At 35.6% G+C, this 22,233-nt stretch overlaps 1 protein-coding gene across 1 annotated transcript in view; it reads right to left on the minus strand.

The window, feature by feature from the left end:
• Positions 1–8,376: 8,376 nt before the first annotated feature.
• Positions 8,377–22,233, minus strand: part of LOC134270215 (uncharacterized) — a 75,931-nt gene continuing 62,074 nt past the window's right edge. Inside the window, exons 75-94 of the mRNA XM_062752405.1 lie at positions 20,899–21,957; positions 20,281–20,571; positions 19,639–19,923; positions 19,070–19,378; positions 18,361–18,714; positions 17,158–17,445; positions 16,497–16,772; positions 15,743–16,042; positions 14,390–14,770; positions 13,620–13,904; positions 12,576–12,875; positions 11,951–12,238; positions 11,579–11,854; positions 11,279–11,473; positions 10,670–10,882; positions 9,906–10,097; positions 9,369–9,778; positions 9,036–9,150; positions 8,814–8,893; positions 8,377–8,605 (exon numbers count right to left, since the gene is read on the minus strand). Coding sequence (XP_062608389.1) covers positions 8,573–8,605; positions 8,814–8,893; positions 9,036–9,150; positions 9,369–9,778; positions 9,906–10,097; positions 10,670–10,882; positions 11,279–11,473; positions 11,579–11,854; positions 11,951–12,238; positions 12,576–12,875; positions 13,620–13,904; positions 14,390–14,770; positions 15,743–16,042; positions 16,497–16,772; positions 17,158–17,445; positions 18,361–18,714; positions 19,070–19,378; positions 19,639–19,923; positions 20,281–20,571; positions 20,899–21,957 — 5,930 coding nt within the window. The 3' untranslated portion in view covers positions 8,377–8,572. The remainder of the gene's footprint in view (positions 8,606–8,813; positions 8,894–9,035; positions 9,151–9,368; positions 9,779–9,905; positions 10,098–10,669; positions 10,883–11,278; positions 11,474–11,578; positions 11,855–11,950; positions 12,239–12,575; positions 12,876–13,619; positions 13,905–14,389; positions 14,771–15,742; positions 16,043–16,496; positions 16,773–17,157; positions 17,446–18,360; positions 18,715–19,069; positions 19,379–19,638; positions 19,924–20,280; positions 20,572–20,898; positions 21,958–22,233) is intronic.

Here is a 22,233-nt window from a genome sequence, read left to right on the forward strand (position 1 = left end):
TAGGCATCTTGGGTATTTGGATAACGTCAACCAAAAAGTAGGTCACCATGACCTACTTTTGACATTTGATGGCTATATTTAATTATCTCTGGTACTAATTGGCTTACAATCATCAAACTTTGTCAGATGATGCATCTTGGGTTTTCAGAGAATGTTGACCAAAAGTAGGTTATGTTGACCTACTTTTGAATATCTCAGGTACTTATTCAATTAGAATCATCAGTCTTTGTCAATTAATGTATCTTGAGTCCTCAGAAAATTTCAATCAAAAGGTAGGTCACTGTGACCTACTTATGGTATTTTATAATTATATTATAATATCTTCAGTCTTAACTGGCTAAATATTATCAAACTTTGTAAGTTGATGCATTTTGGGTCTTATGATACTAATAGAGTTGGAGGCTTCTAATAGAAGTGATAGATTGTACAATTTATCAGAAGAGCGATTCAAAGCCCTTGGGCCTCTTGTTTAATATTGTCATTTAAGGGACAGCATAAGTAAATGTAAGCTTTTTAATTAAACACTCTACGATAATTTTTGGAGGGGGAAGGCCGACATTCCAAAAACATTTGGAAAGAAAAACAGTGGGAGGGAGTAGACACCCCCCCCCCCCCCGCCCCCTGATGTTACCTGTCTGAAGGGTAGAGATAGGTAATGAATTATTAATTGAAACCTCTATTGGCAAATTCATGAACTGTTTCAGAGCCAAATGAAACGTGATGAGCTGAAGGGAGAGATAGAAAGAGAGTATATAACTTTACCCTTTTTTTTTCGTAATTTTATCATACTGGTATGGCAACATGAACAAAAGTTAATTAATTGGCCTTCATTTCAATTGTCATGATATTTTAAATTAAAAAAAAAAATATTGAGCCCTATTTAATAGCTAATTCTAATTGCTTCACTCAAATGATTAAAGGGTTAAATCTTTCATATCTATGAATTTGTATGAAACCATCTTGGTGATTTCCCAGTAGAATTTGACATTGATTTTGAGTGCTTTGTTTCTATACGTGGAGGAGAGGGGGGAAGGGCGGTCTCGGGGAGCCACCGGAAATTAAAAGGAATCATCAGGCCCACATGACACCTTGTTCTTAATTGGTAATCTTTTGTGATCTTTTCATCTAGGATAGTTTTATTTATTTTGGATATGTTAAAGTATGCTTCCAGTGTTTCTCAGTTTTATGAACACACAATATCGATTTAATCAAAGACTATTCTTACTCCGATATCTGCAGTCTGATTTTCATCAATAACTATTATTTAAATAATTAACAATGAAAATTACCGTTGAGGTTCTTACTTGAATACACCATATAGTACATGTGCTCTTAAAATTTCAATACAATATATATCTCTGTGAATATGACCTTTATCCCTAGAAAATAAAACAATCAAGGGTAATTTTAAACAGGAAATTTGACGTTGATTAGACAATATTGGACTTGTTGTTCAGCGGATGAGGCTGGAAATCACGGGAAATTTAACTGTAGCCATGGATCGACAGTCGATTATGAGAGATTCGGAGAGGAAAACGCTGTCTTTGGTATGTATTTAAAGTGGATTTAATTATTTATGTCTCTTAATTATTAAATTTATATAATGTTGCATAGTTCCGAAATTTAAGGCAAAGTAAATGAAAAAAAAGTTGACAAAATGGGATTTTTCTAACAGAAATCCAGAATCCGTACAGTTTAGAAGAAACTTTAATTTTTTGAAGTCGTAAAATACAATGTCATGTACTTTGAACACTTGTTCGACGTTTAATATTTAAGAAATGAATTAAAATTTTGAAGATTCATGAGGTTATGAACTATGACGTTTCACGCCGTTGTAACGACGAAAAGTGACCCCCGTAGAATATTGACCAGGGGGTCATTTTTCTACGTAAAAAAATAACCCAGGGTCAATATTCTACGTGAAGTAGGGTCATTTTTCGACCGTAGAAAAACATTCCAGACCAGTAATTCTACGACTCCACACACGTTGAAAAATGACCCCCATAGAAATTTGACCCCCTACTTCTGAATACAATAAAACCTTAAATCTGTCTCCTGATATTTTTTTATACTTTCAAATATTAGGAGGGGGAATGTACTTTACTTATTCCCAACATATATTTGATTGTATATCTTAGTACTAGAAGCATCATAATCAACGTATCTGGTATGGATTTTTCCTTGCTTGCAGAATCCCAATGAATATTAATTCATTGAAGAACATAAATTTATGATTATATTTGGGGGCGTTTTATACTTGGATTTTTATTTGAAAAAGACGTTAATGGTAATATAACAACCAAGCTCTATGACAAACGTGATGTCTTTAATTTTTCTATCGTCAACTTCCCTTATTTATGCAACAACATAATTTCCTCACCTACATAAGGAGTTTATATTTCTCAGTTGATTCTATACACAAGAGCATGCTCTACGTATGAACAATTTCTTAGAGAAGGTAAATTATTAACATAAAAGTTGATGAAATAGGAATCAGCACACCCTCGTTTAAAGTCATCATTTTTTAAGTTATATGTGCGATAAATTGACCTTCTCAGGAAACAGAATTTATCATTGAGTCAAATGCTGACTGACTTTTTTCATAATAATTGTTAATCTATTATTTATACACTGAATTGACGACGAAATTTTCTGTTATTTCCCGATCATGACAAGGAACACACGGCGGGTGTGACTGGTCGGCAGGGGATGCTCACTTCTCCATGGCACCTGATCCCACCTCTGATGTTTCGGAGGTCCGTGTTTGCTCTGCTCCTATTTTGTATTGTTTTATGGACTTTGGAATTAAATACTGTTCATTTTCTCGATATCTTTTATGTTTCTGATAACCATAAACTTGTAGGGAGGCCCCCGAAATTAGTAATTTTAACCATTTAAATTCATTTTTGATTTTTTTTTTTTTTTTGCAATTCCAGAAACATAGCATAGACGCAAGAAAAGCATCGTAATTTAACTAATATGAATTCAGTTCTCTTAGCTCTTACATTCAAACCCAAATATGCTTTAAAATATATACCTTTAACTACCTTATATAAGGTACTACATTTTTTCTTCTATACAAGAGAAATACTGTAACACCGTACACATCGAGAGCGTTCTTATTATGATGTTAAAAAAACCTAAACGAGCGAAAAATTACATCTAAGTAAATAATAGTTCAACCTTCACAGATATCTATAAATTAATTTATTTAAAAAATTCCTTTTTCCACACTTTTTAGCCCACAGACACCTGGCATATGGTTGTTGTAACATTCCCTTTCATTTGAGATTTTCTTAGAAACTTACTTTGCAAATACAAATGAACTCTTCGTCTATCATGTCATTACTTTGATATCTAAATCCTAGTATACATATCGTCCAAAGTTAAGGTCAAAGTAAAAATTTAGAATTTTTGTGTAAAAGTGTGTTTTACTCCAAGGTCAAGGTCAAAGGTCAAAATTGGTTGTACCCAAAGAAAGGTATAGTCACAAAAAATACTCATGTGATCATGAAATATGAAAGCCATAGTCCTCTCCAAGTCAAAAGTTATGGGCAAGATTAAAGTTTTTGCGGACAAACAGACAAAACGACAGACGGATGGAGAGGGAAAAAACTATATACCACCCGAAACTTCGTTTATGGGGGCATAAATATAATATGTAAACTGACAACTTTTTCATAATGCAACATTTGTTTGCCCTTTTTTCTATTGGTAAAAAAAAACTCCTAAAACTTATCACATGTAAGTACATGTAGAAAGGGGAAAAACGATTCATGTGCCAATTTTTGGTAAGACGATCGAGCACTTCTTTTTTTTTTTTTTTTTAGCTATTCATTTTTTATGCTACAACCCCCATTTTGATAAGGTTTTGTTGACACTAACAAACGACAAAAGACATTTTAGTGGTTTTGATCTAATCATTTTTTTGTTTGCCTGGTATCATAGGTCAGAGGCAATTTAATTTAGTACTTACATGTATTTTTACAAATTAAATTATCGCTAATTTTATGAGAAGTTTGAAACTTCATTCGTAGAAACCAAATATTTTTATTAGATCTAATTTTCTAAGGAAGCACCCTTTTTCGTGCCAGTTTTAAAAGAAGGGATTAAAAACATTAAAGTTTTGAAAAATAAAACTTTATTTTGATTTTTGCTAAATCTAAATCCAGGGTAAAAATCAAACAGATTTACAATTATGGAAACTTTTTAAGGTTTTTTCTAAACACCAGCTAGAAAATGAACTTTTTAATGTTTAAACTGACAAATGTAAAAACTTACTGTATAAAATGTAAGACACAAATCTATGAATGTGCATATCTTTGCTCCAATAGCCTTAGACATTTTAATAGATATTGTTTTACTTTAATGGGGATAAAACGGTTTGTATTATTAGTGTAAGGTATGGTATAGCTTTGACTTCGTTATGTAAGCTTTAAAGCTTTCAGAAATAAATACTTCATATCAAAAGGCTGCTTGATATTACTCGTATGCATTCGCCTAACAAGAATATTCCTATACCCAAACGAGTGTTTTTCCATCAAAAAATGACAAGGGGTCATTATTCTACGGGGTCATTTTTCTACAATGCACACGGAGAAAATCGACCCCAAGGCCATAATTTCTACTAAAAAGTGGGTCATTGTCCTACGTAGAAATTTGACCCCCTGGTCAATATTCTACGGGGGTCACTTTTCGTCGTTACACCGTCATATTTCAGCAAGCGAGTTATTTGGAAATGTAAATATTTAAAATTGATCTCAAACCTAAAAGAAAAACAAGAGGCCCATGGGCCACATCGCTCACCTGAGCAGCTTTGCCATTCTGTTTTTTACCAGATTTCCCCCTTGTAATAAATAATGCATCCCCACCCTATCCCACTGATCATAATTTAGATATTTTGAAATCTACACTACCCCAGGATCCTTCGATGTGCACATAATTTCAGCTTTTCTCGCCCAGTGGTTCTTGAGAAGAAGAATTTCAGAGATTTTTCCAATATATTTCTATGTAAAACTTTGATTCCCAAACCCTTCCCCCGGGGGTCATGATTTGAACAAAAATCTACACTATACCAGGATGCTTCCACATAAGTTTCAGCTTTCTGGCTCAGTGGTTCTTGAGAGGAAGATTTTCAAAGATTTTTCCTATATATTTCTATGTTAAACTTTGATTCCCTATTGTGGCCCCACCCTTCCCCCAGGGGTCATGATTTGAACAATTTAGAATCTACACTATACCAGGATGCTTCCACATAAGTTTTAGCTTTTCTGGCCCAATGGTTCTTGAGAAGAAGATTTTCAAAGATTGTTCCTATATATTTCTACGTAAAACTTTGATTTCCCATTGTGGCCCCGCCCTTCCCCCGGGGGGTCATGATTTGAACAATTAGAATCTACACTATACCAGGATGCTTCCACATAAGTTTCAGCTTTTCTGGCCCAGTGGTTCTTGAGAAGAAGATTTTCAAAGATTTTTCCTATATACTTCTATAAAACTTTGATTCCCCATTGTGGCCCCGCCCTTCCCCCAGGGGTCATGATTTGAACAATTTAGAATCTACACTATACCGGGATGCTTTCACATAAGTTTCAGCTTTTTTGACCCAATGGTTTTTGAGAAGAAGATTTTTTAATGACCCCACCCTATATTTGTCTTTTCTTGATTATCTCCCCTTGTGAGAAAACTTGGCCCTTTATTTAAACAATTTAAATTTCCCTTCACCAAAGGATGCTTTGTACCAAGTTTGGTCAAAATTGGTCCAGTGGTTCTTGAGAAGAAGTCGAAAATGTGAAAAGTTTACAGACGGACAGACAGACGGACAACGGACAGACACACGGACGGACGACGGACAAAATGTGATCAGAAAAGCTCACTTGAGCCTTCGGCTCAGGTGAGCTAAAAACAACATCAGCGGACCGGAATACACGCGTATATATGTCAAATAGGTAGCAATGATGTTACAAAATAAAAGAAATACACAGGAAAAATACAGTAGTTTCATATGTACATGATTGTGTTTTTTCTTTAAAAAACGAAAAATATATGAATGAAATTTATGGATATTTCGGACAGTATTTAAACTCGAAAGTCCGTTAAACAATACAAAATTGGAGCAGTGCAAACATGGACCTCCAAAACATCAGAGGTGGGACCAGGTGCCATGGAGGAGTGAGCATCCCCTGCCGGCCGCTCACACCCGCCGTGTGCTCCTTGTTGTAATCGGGAAATAACGGAAAATCCGTGTGTATATAATTACAATTACAATTAGTATGAAAAACGCCAGTCAGCATTTGACTTAATGAAAAATTGTATTTGCTGACAAGGTCAATATGTACCGACCATAGAACTTTTGTAATTGACTCGATTACTCCAAAAAAGGAGGAAGCATGTTAGCGGTTTTATTTTTGTTAAGTGATAGCTACAACCGAACCGCGTTCATTTCTGTAAAATAAAAGACATTGTTTATTCTTATGTCAATAAAGTTGGTTTATAGATTTTAAACTAACATGATATGATGACGTTTACAGTACTTGTAGAAATGTCTCTGATAGAGAACTGTTTTTAATTAACAGTTGAAGGAGATAGCAACAAAGACGTGTGTCGCTAACCCACAAAGGCGCCCCTCAGCAGTGGAAATCATCGCTATGTTGAAGAAAGACACCGAGGAAAATGAAGAAAAAACGAAGCAGGTTAACTTCAAGCTTGAAGAAAAGAATATTGCAAGTGCCTAATAAACATTACCCTCAAAATTTGCCATTTAACAGATCAGGAACCTTTATGACTTTTGTTATTATGGCGAAGGATACAGCAAAAATGGTCAAATCTGATGTAACTTAGCAAAGCATGGTGATCTAAGTACTATATTTTTATGTTTTACTTGGTCTTTGTGACCCTTTAAAAGGGGACATAATTGGAATCAAAAATAGATCAGTAATTTTCTATTAGCTTTCATAGAAAACATAAAGATGGTGTACTTTAAAAAATATTAAGTTTTAACGATGTTTTTTTCCTGTTAAATAGTTGATTGAAAACTCATCAAAATCCTTCAAAATACCAAAATGTAACAAGAAGTGTATGAAATTATCTTGTTTAAATTGGAAACGTCCATCCAAAATATTCAAGGAGGTATTTTTCAAACATATACCCAAAATTAAAATCTCTGGAGAATATATGCCTTTCAACAGTTTTACTATATTGGACAAAGCTAATTATTTTTTAATATTAAAAAATACGATCAATTGATTTATGTAAATAAAAGTATACAACTTGTGTTTATTACCTTCGTCTGTGCAATTTTTTAGCAATCTTTAGCAACATTTATGCTTATCACTTGCTCGACAAAAACATGTGATATTATAAAAATGCATTTATTTATTGGAAACCTTATCAAAATCAATACAAAGTTTATAAATTGATACAAGATGAAATACTTCCATTAAGCTTGGTTAAAAACGGCTTATAAGCTGCTTTGTAATAACAAGAGGCCCATGGGCCACATCGCTCACCTGAGTAACTTGGGTATTGCAGTTCTTTACCAGATTCCCCCTCTTGCTATACCTATCATGCCCCACTACCCCCTTCCCTTTTATGATTTTAAAACTTTAAAATCTACACTACCCCAGGATGCTTCCACATAAGTTTCAGCTTTCCTGGCCCAGTGGTTCTTGAGGAGAAGATTTTTAAAGATTTGTTCTATATATTTCTATGTAAAACTTGGATTCCCTACTGTGGCCCCGCCCTACCCCTGGGGGTCATGATTTTAACAATTTAATAATTACACTACCCAAGGATGCTTCCACATAAGTTTCAGCTTTCCTGGCCCAGTGGTTCTTGAGAAGAAGATTTTTAAAGATTTGTTTTATATATTTCTATGTAAAACTCGGATTCCCTATTGTGGCCCCGCCCTACCCCCCGGGGTCATGATTTTAACAATTTCATTTCACATAACACTACCAGTGGTTCTTGAGAAGAAGATTTTTAAAGATTTGCTTCCACATAAGTTTCAGCTTTCCTGGCCCAGTGGTTCTTGAGAAGAAGATTTTTTGTCTTTTCTTGATCATCTCCCTTTGTAAGGGGACTCGGCCCTTCATTTTAACAATTTAAACTCCCCTTCACCCAAGGATGCTTTGTACTAAGTTTGGTTAAAATTGGCCCATTGGTTCTTGAGAAGAAGTCGAAAATGTGAAAAGTTTACAGACGGACGGACGGACAGACAGCTAGACAGACGACGGACAAAATGTGATCAGAAAAGCTCACTTGAGCCTTCGGCTCAGGTGAGGTAATAAAAACTTCAGGCTTGAGATAAAATGGTTTGGACAACTCTATTTTTGCTGCAAAGTTTTGTCTCGATAACAATAGAAAATCAACACAAAATACATTTGTTCTTTTATTTAATTAAATTTAAATGAAAAAAAAAAATGGAGAAACAAGAATGATGACAGAAAATAATATATGAAATTCATTCTACTATGATACATACAGAGTTAAAATGACAATAAAATATATAATCACAGTTATTTATAAATGTACATTACGTTACATACAACTTCAGTTATTTTCAATTAATGTATCATCCTTTTGGAATGCAATTTGAAACAATAACCTACAAAAGAAAGAAAAGAGAATTTAAAACAATGAAGAAAATAACCATTTAACATGTAACAAATGAGTTTAAAGAGGCCAGAAATAAACTTATGGATAAACATTTTTGCCATTAATAATGATCGAAATATATATGCAAAATGTCCCTTAGAATGCTACAAGTATTAGAAAATGATAAATCGATGGATGCGAGTTATATTGCTGCATACCTTATCCATGAAACCCCGGAAAGCGTCTGTGTCAGAGCATCTACCCAGTGACGTCATATCCTCTGATGGAATCAATCGTCCTGTAACAAGCAAGGAACATTCAAGTAACAGCAACCTCAATTTCACCATAATGTTGAATAACAAAAATACCTTTTTTGTGCTATATTTCATATGTTTTACACAGGTTTATTATGATGGAATCACTTGAATTTCTCTACTTACCCACGAGTGGTTCGACACCGAACTGTCGCACTGGGACGCCGTTGTTATCTGTAGTAACGACGCCCCTCAACCGGTATCCATCAAACATCAGTTCTACTTTGTTCCACTGATTTGGCTACAATAGTTATATATATGAAGTTTAGGAGAAGAGTTTATCAGTTATGATAGAAAACAAGACAAATCTATTTAAAAAAAATACTGAATTGAAAATGAATTCAAAATAGTTTTTAAAATTTTTATAAAAATAATCCTTTATATAAAAGGAATAATTTTTTCAAATAAAATTAATTGGGAGGATATATCTAAATTGATAAATAAGTTGAGGCTCCTTACAGTGTATGGTACTCTAACTATGGCGGTGTTGATCCGTGGATCGTCTGTTTTGCCTATGAAAATAATTTCTTGTTTCCGTTTGTCCAGTAATATTTCTGCAGAAGAAGTCCTCAGGCCGGGGATGCCCGGTACTTTGTAGGGCGTGGCTAATGCCCGGCAGTTAGAGAACAAAACTTGATGATCCTTGCCATCCTTCTCCAAGAAATTCAATGTCACAAATAATTCCTCAATTTCATCTCTTACAAACCGTGGTGTGGAAATTTCTGAAGTCCTGCCATTGAACGTACCGACGGAGACTTTAGGTCTACGAGATACTGTGGTATTAACGTCAGTTATTTCTGTGTAAACTGCATGTGGAGAGATGTTTCTGATTCCCTTTTCAAAGGAAAGCTGAAGGAGCGGATGACATTCTGTAAAACAAGGCAAGATTTTAGAATTAAATTACTGAGAGAGAGAGAGAGAGAGAGCAAGGAAGACAACAACAGAGACTGATAGAAAAGACCAAGAGAGAGAGAGAGAGGAGTGAAGAGAGTTTACCCCTGATAAGAGCAGATGTTTTCTCATGAACATGAGTTAGAGTAAGAGAGTTTTCGCAGACACAGGATTCTGCTCTGAAGACGGTTGCCGGTGGACACGGTTCCGTGGTACCGGAAGCCCTGTTGTAGTATCTTCCGGGATCCCCAGGAATAGGTTCCAGGAAACACACACCGTTAATAGGACGAGCAGTCACTGTAAAATAATGTCAACTGGGTTATACATTTCTTTTCATTTGTCATACTATTTATGCCAAATGTTCGAAATTGATACCTACTCTTTTTCGTTCAAAGGATGATACAATGCAGGACAAAAACAGTACAAATGGGGCACTGCAGCAAGTTTTAGGACCATTAAATTGTACATGAAGATAGAAATACCTTCATCATTACACAACAGAGAACACAAAAAGAACAAAAATTAAAGAAACAAACATAATATCCAAAAGTTGTTTTTAAAACAGTAACGTACTACGATAAACAATCAAAGGAACCATTCTTGTGAATAAATTTCGTTTGCATTAAGGCTTCTGTGATAAAAATTTTATATCCAACACTCCTTCTCTTGAAATGGTAAATAAAATGAATTTTGTATCTTCAAGGAATTTCCAAAAAGCAAAACGTATCATGTAATAATGCAGTAAAAGAAAGAAAATTAGAAAAAATGAAATAATCTTCATTGAAATTTTTTCAAAACGAGGTAAGTTTTTGCTTTAAACAATAAAACCACGTATTACTCGAAAGATTTAGGCAAGTTTTTATGCGTACTTAGTCTAACAGTTGGGTCTGCAGCAATCTGTCTCTTTGTACATTCTATGGAACACCCATTGTCTGGTTGGCAGGATCCCGTTCTGTGGTCGTACCTAAAGAACGGCCTACAACACATAGGAATAGACTTCCTATTGTTAGAACAGCGGTAGAAGCTCCTACAGTTGTAGTCACTGGGGTAGGTGTACCGCGGAGGATGGAAAAGACATGGATCTACAAAAACAATGCATTCTTTTATTATTTTTCTGAATATGGATATATGGTTATTTTCGCTCTAAGATACTTTCGCCATAACACACTTGCAAAATGTTTGCCAAATCACATTTTTATTCAAGAAATCATTATTTCTAAAACGAAGCAAGCTATTGACACGCAAGTCAATGAAACAATGATATCAACATGATCAACAGTGTATTCTTTGAATTTGCCCCGAGCACACGGCGGATTACTGACTGGTTAACAATGTTGCTTACTCTTCAATACCAATTCGCCAACTGGTGAGAAGGGCGAAAGGGGCAAAAATAAAACTGGGGGTTAAGATTTCCCACTACTAGAATGTTTGCAGTTTAAAACTGATAAGCTGATGCTAGAAATGAGTCAAATTCTTACCTGTTCCACAGGTGGTAGTTCTGATTGACGTGCATCTCATGGCGTCTGGGTTCCAGAAAGTTCCAAATTGACACATCATGGTGCGACAGTCACAGGTCTCCCCACTGACTTCGCACGTCATATACGTTGTACAATTAATCTGGATCGTACAGGAACTTGCTGCAGTACCACACTGCGCTATACACCCGGTTCCACCTTAAATAAAGGTACGTGTTATGTCAGGTAAAACAAGCATGTTTTCAACGTGTACTTTGTAGAACTGAAGTCATTTCCATTAGATAATACGAGAACTGAGTATACCTTGCATAGCCTGTGTCTTCATATAGAGGGATGTAGAATACCGGTAGCCTCCACTTATACAAGTGTATAAACCCGCATCATCTTCGCGCAAATCGTCAAAAATAATTCTACTGTTTCCATTGGTAAATGATATGGCTGTGGATGCTGGAGGGTCAAATAATTGACCATTTTTCAGCCAGATAACCCGGAAATTCGGATTCATAGCTTGGATTGCACAGCGAAGCTCAAACCTCCCACCACGTTGCATTAAATAGAAGTTTCTTATGTTTCTTCGTCCTGAAGAAAAGACAAAATTACATAGACCGTAGAATTTGATTATTATGGATTAAAAACAGAGAATTCTTAATAAAACAAATTAAAAGTGAAGTAAACCTGGGACTCTTGTTCCTCCTACAACTCTGATGGCTGTGCTGTAGGTCATTGAGCCGTCCTCGTATCGACACATGTAATACCCTCTGTCTTCTGGTTGAAGGCTCCTGAATCGTACCAAGTGATTTCCATCAAAGAATCTGATACGGCCATCGGGGTCAGCTGCAAAGGGTTCCCCATTTTTGATCCAAAATACTGGCCTTTCTGGGTCGGGAAGTAAACACCTGAGCTCGTACTCCGTTCCCAATAGTCGGTTATTAACACGCAGGGCCGTTCCAACAGTATCGGTTTCTATTTCAAGAGAATAATTATTCGAACATTTGTATTTGGTTAATACATTTGCATTTCCCCATAGTTATAATGAAATTACTTCATTATTAAATGTCCACTGATACAACATTTTTACTGTTAAATCACATATTTTTGTGGGGTGAAATTTTCGTTTGAGGAAAACCTACGAGTTCCAGGGGGTTGGATCTCGTGAATAAAGGGAAGTGTTGAGTAGATTTTTATATGACATATTATATTTGTCGTGGTGTACCTGAATTCGTGAATCTCTTAATATCTCTAAAAGAACGAAAAGTAACCTCCATGAAAATTTGTGATTTCACAATACAATGGTCTTCACCTGTATTCTGATCTACATCTACCACCAGCGACAGTGTATAAGAGGCAGAGTTATCCAATGCCACACAGGTATACCATCCTTTGTCTTCTGGACTCAACTCAGCGAAAATCATCCTTCGGTTTCCGTCCGTGTAGGTAATTCTACCCGTGTCATCTTTCATCATACGGCGGCCATTCTTCATCCAGATCACAGGCATAGAGGGTTCCACAGACGCTGGCAACACACAGGTTAGCTCATACGCCCCCAGGCCGAGAGGTCTGAACTGTTGCTGCCAGGAATTGAGTAATTGCGAATCCTCCGCTGAAAGGTAAAAGAGATACAATATTTTTTTTGAAAACAAGAGGCAATTATATCTTAAAGTTAAATATCACGCATACTCTTTCAGTAATGATCTCAAAACATGTTTCTATGATTTTTATGATCGAATCAAGAAATAACATATTTGACAAGACAGGACTATTTTCTCTTTTGATTTAAAATACCGTGTCGCAAATGTTAATTAAAATATTCATTAACATATTCTAAAGGATTGATAGCATAAACTATACCCTGGATATAATTTTTAAAAATTCGATGTAGGAGAAAGTACAATGTAAGTATGGCCATTATCTTAAGGAAATGAATTTCAATAACACAATAGTGTTTTGTGCCAAATTTGGCATACGGTTGATAAAGTAATGGTCAGACTGCATCAAAACTTCATAAATACATGTATAATCCAAAATTTTTACCGAGTGAAGAACGCTATTCTGCAAAGTGGTGTAACAAATTATCAAATAAGGAATCTATCTCTTACTAGGACGTTAACCCAATTGTTTTTTTTAAAAGAGTCTAAAGCCATTTTAATAATTTTGTTTTCAAAGAGCCTTAAATCATTTTGATAATTTTGCTCGCTATATCTTTGTTTATGCGGCTGATAAGCAAACAGACAGACATCATTGAAACTTCACAAACTCATAATAAAAATAATCCACGACTTTTAACCCGTGAAAAACACTATTTTGCAAAATACTACAGAAAGTTCTTAATACTAAAGAAATCTACCTCTTGCTCCTCTGGCTAGGACATTTATAACTGAGGTAAAGGATGCAGAGTTGTCAACAGCCATACACGTGTAGCGACCTTGGTCAACCGGAAGAACAGGTGAAAACGTAATATTTCTGCCCATAATCATAACCCTTGACGGATCTGACGAGACGAAGGGTCGCCCATTCTTCAACCAAACGACTGGCACGTTGCGATTCATTGGTGGAATTCCACACCTCAGAATGAAGTCTTGGTTGACTTGTATGTTGTTTTCCCTGTTTCTTATTCCAAGGGTAAGTTGTTCTACAGAGATATGAAATAGAGGTCCATAACATTTTTATTATTTGTTGAATGATTGAACTTTTATGCGTGATTTTTCGATTAATGTTTCCCTTTTTAATACAGTTACACAAATATAAAGCGTGGAAAGACATCCATATACTAGTATGTTGTTATTGTTATCCTGACTGGACTGAAAAAATCTTAATCTTATAGACTGGAGAGACGTCATGGTAAAACAATTATTTTTACAAATATGAATAAAAATGACACAATCTTTAATTATGCACTTTTTTCAGTCATTTCAAGAATGAAAGTATGGTGAACTATTCTATGAATATAATATACATACAATTTTGACTAATTTTGATGTCCCCAAAAGATAAAATGGCGTTTTTGTTATCTTGTGCAGTTTTTCCATCTCACTGTTTGTTTTGAAAACTTCAAGTTTAGGTCTTTAGGATTAAATGGTTTCCATCTGTTCCACATTAAACAAATTCTGTACCTACCATTTCTAGCATCCGGAGCAACAATAATTCTGGAGGTATACAGAGCAAGGTTGTTTCCCGCCACGCACGTGTACAGACCAGCATCTTCTTCTCTTAGTGCATTAAATCTAAGAACCCGACCATTATCCAGCACTGATATCCGTCTGGAATTCGGCGGGACGTTATAGGCCTCGCCATTCTTGTACCACCGTATTGGAACTTGGTAGGGGATGTAAGGTGGTAAGCTACACACCAAGATGTAGCCAACCCCAGGAGGACGGGTCTGGATCCTTTGTCTCTCCATGGCATCGAGAGGAAGGGTTAATAATGGTTTTTCATCAGGGGCATCAGGCAGCATTAATGCTGGGTTTCTATCCTGTGTATCGCTCAAAAGCAGATATTCTGAAATCAAACTTAGATTTTATTCTATATATTTTGCATGGATATTTGAATAAGCCTAGATTACCTATAAGCTTTTTTTTTTTACATTGATCAGTATTTTCAAATAGAAGTCATTTGTGTTCCATCAAAGAGTGGATTTAAGAAGGAAAAATATAGTATTTGTAGTTTTGAGAAAGGACTACTATTAATTGGTACCGGTAAGTGCAAAATATTCAATATATTGCGTAACCTTGAATACTTGGATAATAGAAATCAATTAATTGATGCTCATTACTAGAAAAAATGATTCAAATGAAATATGGATTTTCCAAAATAATTGACTCAGGAAAATACAGACATTCAAAACTTTTTATCGGAAAGACATCAATTACAAAATGACAAAATATCTTTCATGAACTGCATCTATTACAGATGACGCTGTGAATTATTGTAATTTTAGGGTTGCAAAACAGATCAATTTAATTTTTATTTTTTTCCAGTATCTCAATTTACGATTATTTAATTACAGTAACTTATCTTTATTAATTTTTTTTATAACAAAAATTTGCTTTTTCATTTACAGCATTAACTTAAGTTTAATTTTCGTTTGTTGGAATGAAAAATAGGATGTATAGAAACCTTTTTAAAGTTAATTTTAATATGTATCTTCTGCTTAAAACTTTTTTGAAAATTTGTAAATAAAAAATAATGATAAAATGTATAAACATTTATTTTTCGAAATTAGAGAATGTTGAAATCCGCAATTATATTATTCCAATTCATTATAAATACACCAGCTTTTATTCGCGTGTCAAAACGCATCCGCGAGATTTGCGACTTTCTTAAACGCTCGAATTTTTATCCCCAAAAACCATTTCTTTTTTGCTGTGCCCTTGTAGAGAATATTTACTTAGGTTGCGAAAATTTATCGCCGCGGATTGTTTTCGAAATCACCAATAAAAGTTGATGCGCATATTATTTGATTTACAATACCTTGTACGTTCCTTGGCTTTATGTCAACCATGGCGTTGTACTCTTCATTTCCTGCCCTACAAGTATATAAACCGCCATCTGGCTCGAACACCGACGGAAAAAGCAGGAACTGACCATTTTGGTCAGGTAATATAGTTCCGTCCTTGGCCCAGGTGATTGGTTGGCTCAGTGCAGCATCTGACACGTTACAGAATAACTCAAGCATACTGCCGGACAAAGGCCTCAAGTAGTCCAGATTTGGTGGGAGGTTAAGGATACGCTCTCCTTGTCTTTCTGGGGGGCCCAAAGACATCAAGTATTCTGTTAATATAAATCATAGTTGGGATACTTTTAAAATTTTAAGTAGCTTTCTTATCAGCTTTCTTGTCCGAAAATTTTAATGCAGCATTTTAATGATTTCTAAAGTTCCTGTACATTTTATCTTTGTAATGATATATAAAATTCAAATTAACTTCCGGTAAAATTTATTTGTATTGAAATCGCAATTTAATACAGTAAAATGTTAAATGATGATCAATGAGATAGGCGGATATTATTCGACACGGACGTCTGAGAAAGCATTGGATTGAAATTCATTTTCAATCCATATCAGCAACTCTCATATAAATAGTACTCGTGATTGATCCAGAAAACTAATTATATAATTTCTTAAAAAGTTTGAATCAAAAATTTAATTCAATATTATTTTTTTCCATAAAATAATCATATTAATATTCAAACAGACCAATAAACTCTATTTATAATGGGAAGTTACCATAAACAGGCAAAGGAACAACGTCAACAGCCGATTGGTGAAGAATTCTTCCATTCATAGCTATGCAGACATAGTCACCGCTATCCTCCCTCCGCACGCTCCTGAACAGTACTTGTCGGTCGCCATTGGAGAATGAGATGCGTTGCTGATCTTTGGAAAGAGGAAGACCATCTTTTATCCAGATAACAGGTGCCCCCGCTGCCGGGCATCTAAGTATGAACGGTTTGGTTTCCACAGGACGGTGGTATCCAGGAGCCACCTCTTCTCTGTAGTATTCTATTCATCGAAACATATAAAGTAAAGCCTGTCTAATATGGATACCATTAGTTCCGTAATAATGATAAGAAACATTCCAGTTAAGACAATATATTTTATTCAATTGAATAGACTGGAAGGTGGTTCATAAAAGGTAAGATTTTAGAACCCATATCAAGTTTTATTGCATAAATACGTGTGATGGAAAAATGTTAAAACAATTTGCATAAAATTGTGCAAGAGCAGATATTATTTTTTTGAATGGACCGATTTTTAATCTCAAATCTCAAAAAATAATAAATTTCAAAAAGAACAATTGAACGAAAGGATTTTTAGTTTTAGTTTTCAGACAGTAAACCCGCAAATCTTCCATAAATTCATCTAAGGTCATTATGCTATTGTGTACCTGGATATATAGGTGGGTTAACTGTTAACATCTGTGACATTTGAGCTCCAGTTCTTTCCGATATGCAAGTGTATGTACCACTGTCGACCTCCAAAATGGGGTCAAATGTGACAATTCGACCATTCTGGGAGAATTGTATATTTCTATCGACAGGTGGAACGAACAGCTGATTGTTCTTCATCCATGCCACGGGTTCCTCTGGGTCCAACATAGGAATGCTGCAATACAGCCGGAATCTTGTCAGTGCATAGGCCTGTGGATTTTCTCTCTCGGCTACATTGACCGTCACTGCAAGAAATCGAAATGGAAACAAGGTTTTCCGAGTTTACAGCATTTTTTTTTGTTCATGTGTAACAAACAATGTTTTTATTTTAGGGATAATTCAAACTGTGTTTATTAGAAAGTTTCATAATTTGTTTCACGGCATTTATAAATATGGCTTTGTGTACAATGAAATATGTGGGGATAACGAATAGTTTTCAGTCTCAAAAAGTCCACTAAACATAACAAAATTGGAGAGCACAAACACGAACTTCTAAAACATCGGAGGTGGGGTCAGGTGCAATAGAGGAGTGAGCATCCCCTGTCGACCGGCCACACCTGCCTTGTGCTGCCTTGTCATAATCGGGAAATACCGGGAAAATCCACCAACAATTCAGTGTGTATATATTGGCCGAAGAATTCGTATGAAATACGTCAGTCAGCATTTGACTCATTGATAAATTGCATTTGCTGACAATGTCATTGTATTGACCAATTCACTACTAAGAATATACATCCAATACATTTTCTTACTTTTCTTATTCTCCAAAGAATAACACTATAAAATTCGACACTCTGTGCCGATGAAATCTGTTTTGCATTTTGTATATTTGAGGTAATTTAACAATTAAAAATTAATAAAGCAAAATACTACCTAAAGCCATTAAACAGCCAAGCAAAGTTTTACAAGATGTCATATGAACTCCCTTCAAGCAAATTGAGTTCTTTTTTTATTTCTTTGTACATGTACATGTATATTAGTTTAGCAAAACGTTTGCTTTAATCAGGCATGATCTGGGATACTAGTAGTTAAAATAATTAAACCAACTTAATACATGCATATACTCATTCCATAAAAAATGTATACGCTTCTGAATCAGTAAGCAGAAGGGATATTTTTGTCCCTTGAGAGAGAGAGAGAGAGAGAGTTATGATGCTCACCTGTTGTATGGCGTGGATTCACAACAAGTCTTGTAGCGGAAATTGCATCTCCATTGCCTGCTACACAAGCGTACACACCTTGGTCGTTTTCTGTCAACTGTCCAAACTGTATCATCCTGTCAAACACCTGAATATCAGGGCGAGGGGGAGCGTATAACATGCCATTTTTGTACCACCTGACAGGCTGATTCTGTGGTGGGATATCACAAATTACTGCAAAAGGATCTCCCGGTCTCGTATATCGTAACTTTTGATCCATGCCATTCGGCATTGAAAGTCGAGGTTTATCTGGCATTGCATCTGGGAGTCTCAAGCTAGGTTTCTCATCTGGACGTTCACTCAGAAGGAAGTATTCTGCACATTAAATTTAATTCTACATTATGTAAACAATTAAGGCATTAACAAATTTTCCGACAGATGCAACTTAAAACGTTCAATAATGATCTGTAATATCACAGAGTATTTTTGTATAGAAAAAAAACTCATGTTAAAGAAAAAATGAATGAACTTTCCAAACTTCTTTTAACAAAACTTCTTTTCTAGGAAGGTTGACACCCTGAAATAACCATTTATAAAGAGTCCTATTGATACAAATTTTCTGGGTATTGACACCCGAAAATAACCATTTATAAACAGTCTTCTTGATACAAGTTTTCAGAGTTAAACCATGACAAACTTAAACACAAAATAAATTTCAAAGTGTACATGCCTTGAACGTCTTTGGGAACCACATCGACTAAAACTGTATACTCTCGATTCCCTGCCCGACATGTGTAAACACCCGAATTAGCCTTTGTAATTGGGTTGAATGGTAAGAATCGGTTTGTATCGCCTGGAGCAGGAGGACGTATTATGGCACCTTCTTTGCTCCATGATTTTGGTCCTGGTGAGTTAGTGATATTACAGAGTAGTTCGTATGGCACTCCAGATGGAACCCTGACGTAGTCCAAGTTTCCTGGAAGCGCAGCACCTGGTGGTAAATTCTGTCTGTCTGGAGGTCCCAATGAAGATATGTATTCTATAGAAAAAGGAAACAAGTGTTTTAGTTTAAGTTGGACTAAGAACGATGACCCAACGTCGCGTTCCTTAATGACATACCATTTTTCTAAGAAGTTGTAACTAAAGAATTATTATAAATAATTATCCAACAGAAAAAAACGCATTAATGCATGCATAAATCATACCGTGGTAAATAAAAACCCCCAAAAGACAGGCATGTGTCACTAGACATTAAGAAATAAAGAAATAAATTTACCATAGATAAAGAAATAAATTTACCATAGATATTGTAGGGAAGAACATCCACTCCAGCTGAATATATTCCATTGTGATCCTCTGACATACACACATACAACCCACTGTCTTCAGGCATAGTGGCATCGAACTCTAGTCTTCTTAGTCGGTCATTCTGTCTAATTGCTGGGGATTGCTCAGGGTTAAACAGGGATCCATTCTTCATCCAGAATATTCGACCGGGGGAGTAGGGCAACCTGCACTGAAGACTAAAAGGCTTGGTCTCCACTGGACGATAGTAATCAGGGGCTACTTCCAGTCTATAGTCATCTAAAAGAAGATCATCACCAATGAAATTTTATCTTTTGGGTAGCAATAAACACAGACGTGATCATAAGCATTAATCATATTTATTTGATGCTACTAAATATAAGGAAACTGCTTCATAAAATCAACAAACAGAAATTTAAACACATGTAGCATTCTACCACTTTACAAGTTTTTGCAAATTAATATAAGCTTTTTTATGTTTCATTGTAACTGAATTTGAAGGTTAATCATATAAAATCACCGAAAAACTTTGATTTTACCGAAACATAATGGTCCAAATAATATAAATGTATAATACTGAATATTCATATGAATAAGTGAACAATATCATTTTTTTTAAACAAAACTAATACTTACCTGGATATATAGGTGGCCCGACGTTTAAGATCTGAGAGATGGTGGTTCCTGATAGTTCTGATACACAAGAATACATTCCTGAATCCTGGTCCAACAATGGTGAAAACGTCACCACTCGACCCAAGGGCCCAAATCTGATCCGATTTCCCGCTGGAACGAATACCTGCTCGTTCTTTAGCCAAACTACTTTTTCATTTGGCTCCAGATTTGGAATACGACAAAATAATTTATAGGTTGTTCTGGCAGGTATTGTGGATGTTGGTCGATCCGTTACACCTATTGTCACTCGTCCTTAAATTTAAATGAATAACAATATAAAATAAAATTTGTTCATCCTTTCCAAGAACAATGCTGAACAAATGTTCCTATAGCATGTGGTTTTAGGTGGCAGGCAGAGTTTTAAAATGCAAATTAAATTGATTTGCGTGAAAATGTGTAAATTTGTTCAAAAATCTAATTCAAAATTTATTTTAAAGAGTATTTATCAAAGAAGCCTGATATCTAAATATATTTCATAATTTTTACACATTCAAGTATACGTTAGAATTAACATTAATTCAGAACAGCAGTTCAACAGGAATTTATCCTGACTTGCTTACTATATCTTCACAAACTTACTATGTCCTGGACCACTTTTGACGTCCACGTCAACGGAATAGAATTCGGAACCATCCGCCGTTACACATGTATACTTTCCGTAATCTTCAGGCATAACAGACTCGAACACAATATCATTATTTCCATTTTCAAACTTAACATCTTCTCGTGGAGGAGTAAAGAGTTGCTGGCCCTTTAACCAATAAACTGGAGTTGATGGCTCAAGGAAAGGAATATCACAAGTCAGTCTGAAGGCCTGTGTGATGGTAGGTTGGAAGTTACGTCGTGCTGCTGGCATTTGTCCATCCACCATAACATTGACGGTGTATCGTTCTCTGTCAGGTCCAACACAAGCATACCTACCAGTATCCTCCGGTAAGAGGGGGTCAAATACAATTTGTCTGACCCCATCTGCCACGTTGAAGGATATCCTGTCTACATTGGGTCTGAAAACTTCTCCATCCTTAAGCCATACGATCATTCTCCGTGAATTCATGTTTTGAAGAGCACATTCCAAAATAAAAGGTCGTAGTTTGCTCCGTGGAAACAGCATGGTCGGCTTCACTTTGATTGCCAATGGGTATACGCGACCATCTTCCCTGATACATCGATACTGACCATCATTCCGTGGAGTGACCGGGGTGAAAGTGATAGCCCGGCCATCATCGGAATAGGTCATAGTTCTGGAGCTTACTGGTGGTAAGGGTTGGCCATCTTTTTCCCATGAGACTGGGATTCTTGGATCGTCATTAGGTATTTGACAACGGACGGTAAAAATTGACCCCTCCGTGGGTGTGAACAGCCTTGGAACAACTATTAAGTCAGTAGTATACTGATCACCTCCATCTGGGGTTGAGCAAGTATAAACACCACGATCGGCTTCTGTGACTGTATTGAAAATCAAAGAATTTCCGCTAAAAGCCACATTGGTCGGGGCGGTCCTTCGATTAAATGGCCGTCGATTCTTAAACCAAATGGGTGGATTTGCATTATTTACAGATGGAAGGGCACAAATTAGAACATATCTCTCCGCCAAAGTAGCACGATGTTCCTTAGGAGCGACAGGTACTGTAATTATTTCTACAAGGCAATGATATTGTACCATTAGTAAAGTTTTTTATTTAACCTAAGGATGAAAATTAAAAGAATAAATCAACCTTTATATAAAAAAATTCAAATAGTTTCAAATAACAGTTTTTTTGCTTGTTTATTTGTTTCCATAGAGAGTGTTCGCATGAAACTGAACTAGACATTTGAATACTGCATGAATATTGCAGTAAACATAAAACAGGTAATGAGTGATTAAGAAAAGCTAATAAGGTATAAGGATATTATAAACTATTGTACAGAATTAAT

This window comes from Saccostrea cucullata, unplaced genomic scaffold (genome assembly GCF_032062105.1).
Source record: "Saccostrea cucullata isolate Sc308-1 unplaced genomic scaffold, CSIRO_AGI_Scuc_v1 ctg49, whole genome shotgun sequence".
Classification (NCBI taxonomy): Eukaryota; Metazoa; Mollusca; class Bivalvia; order Ostreida; family Ostreidae; genus Saccostrea; species Saccostrea cuccullata.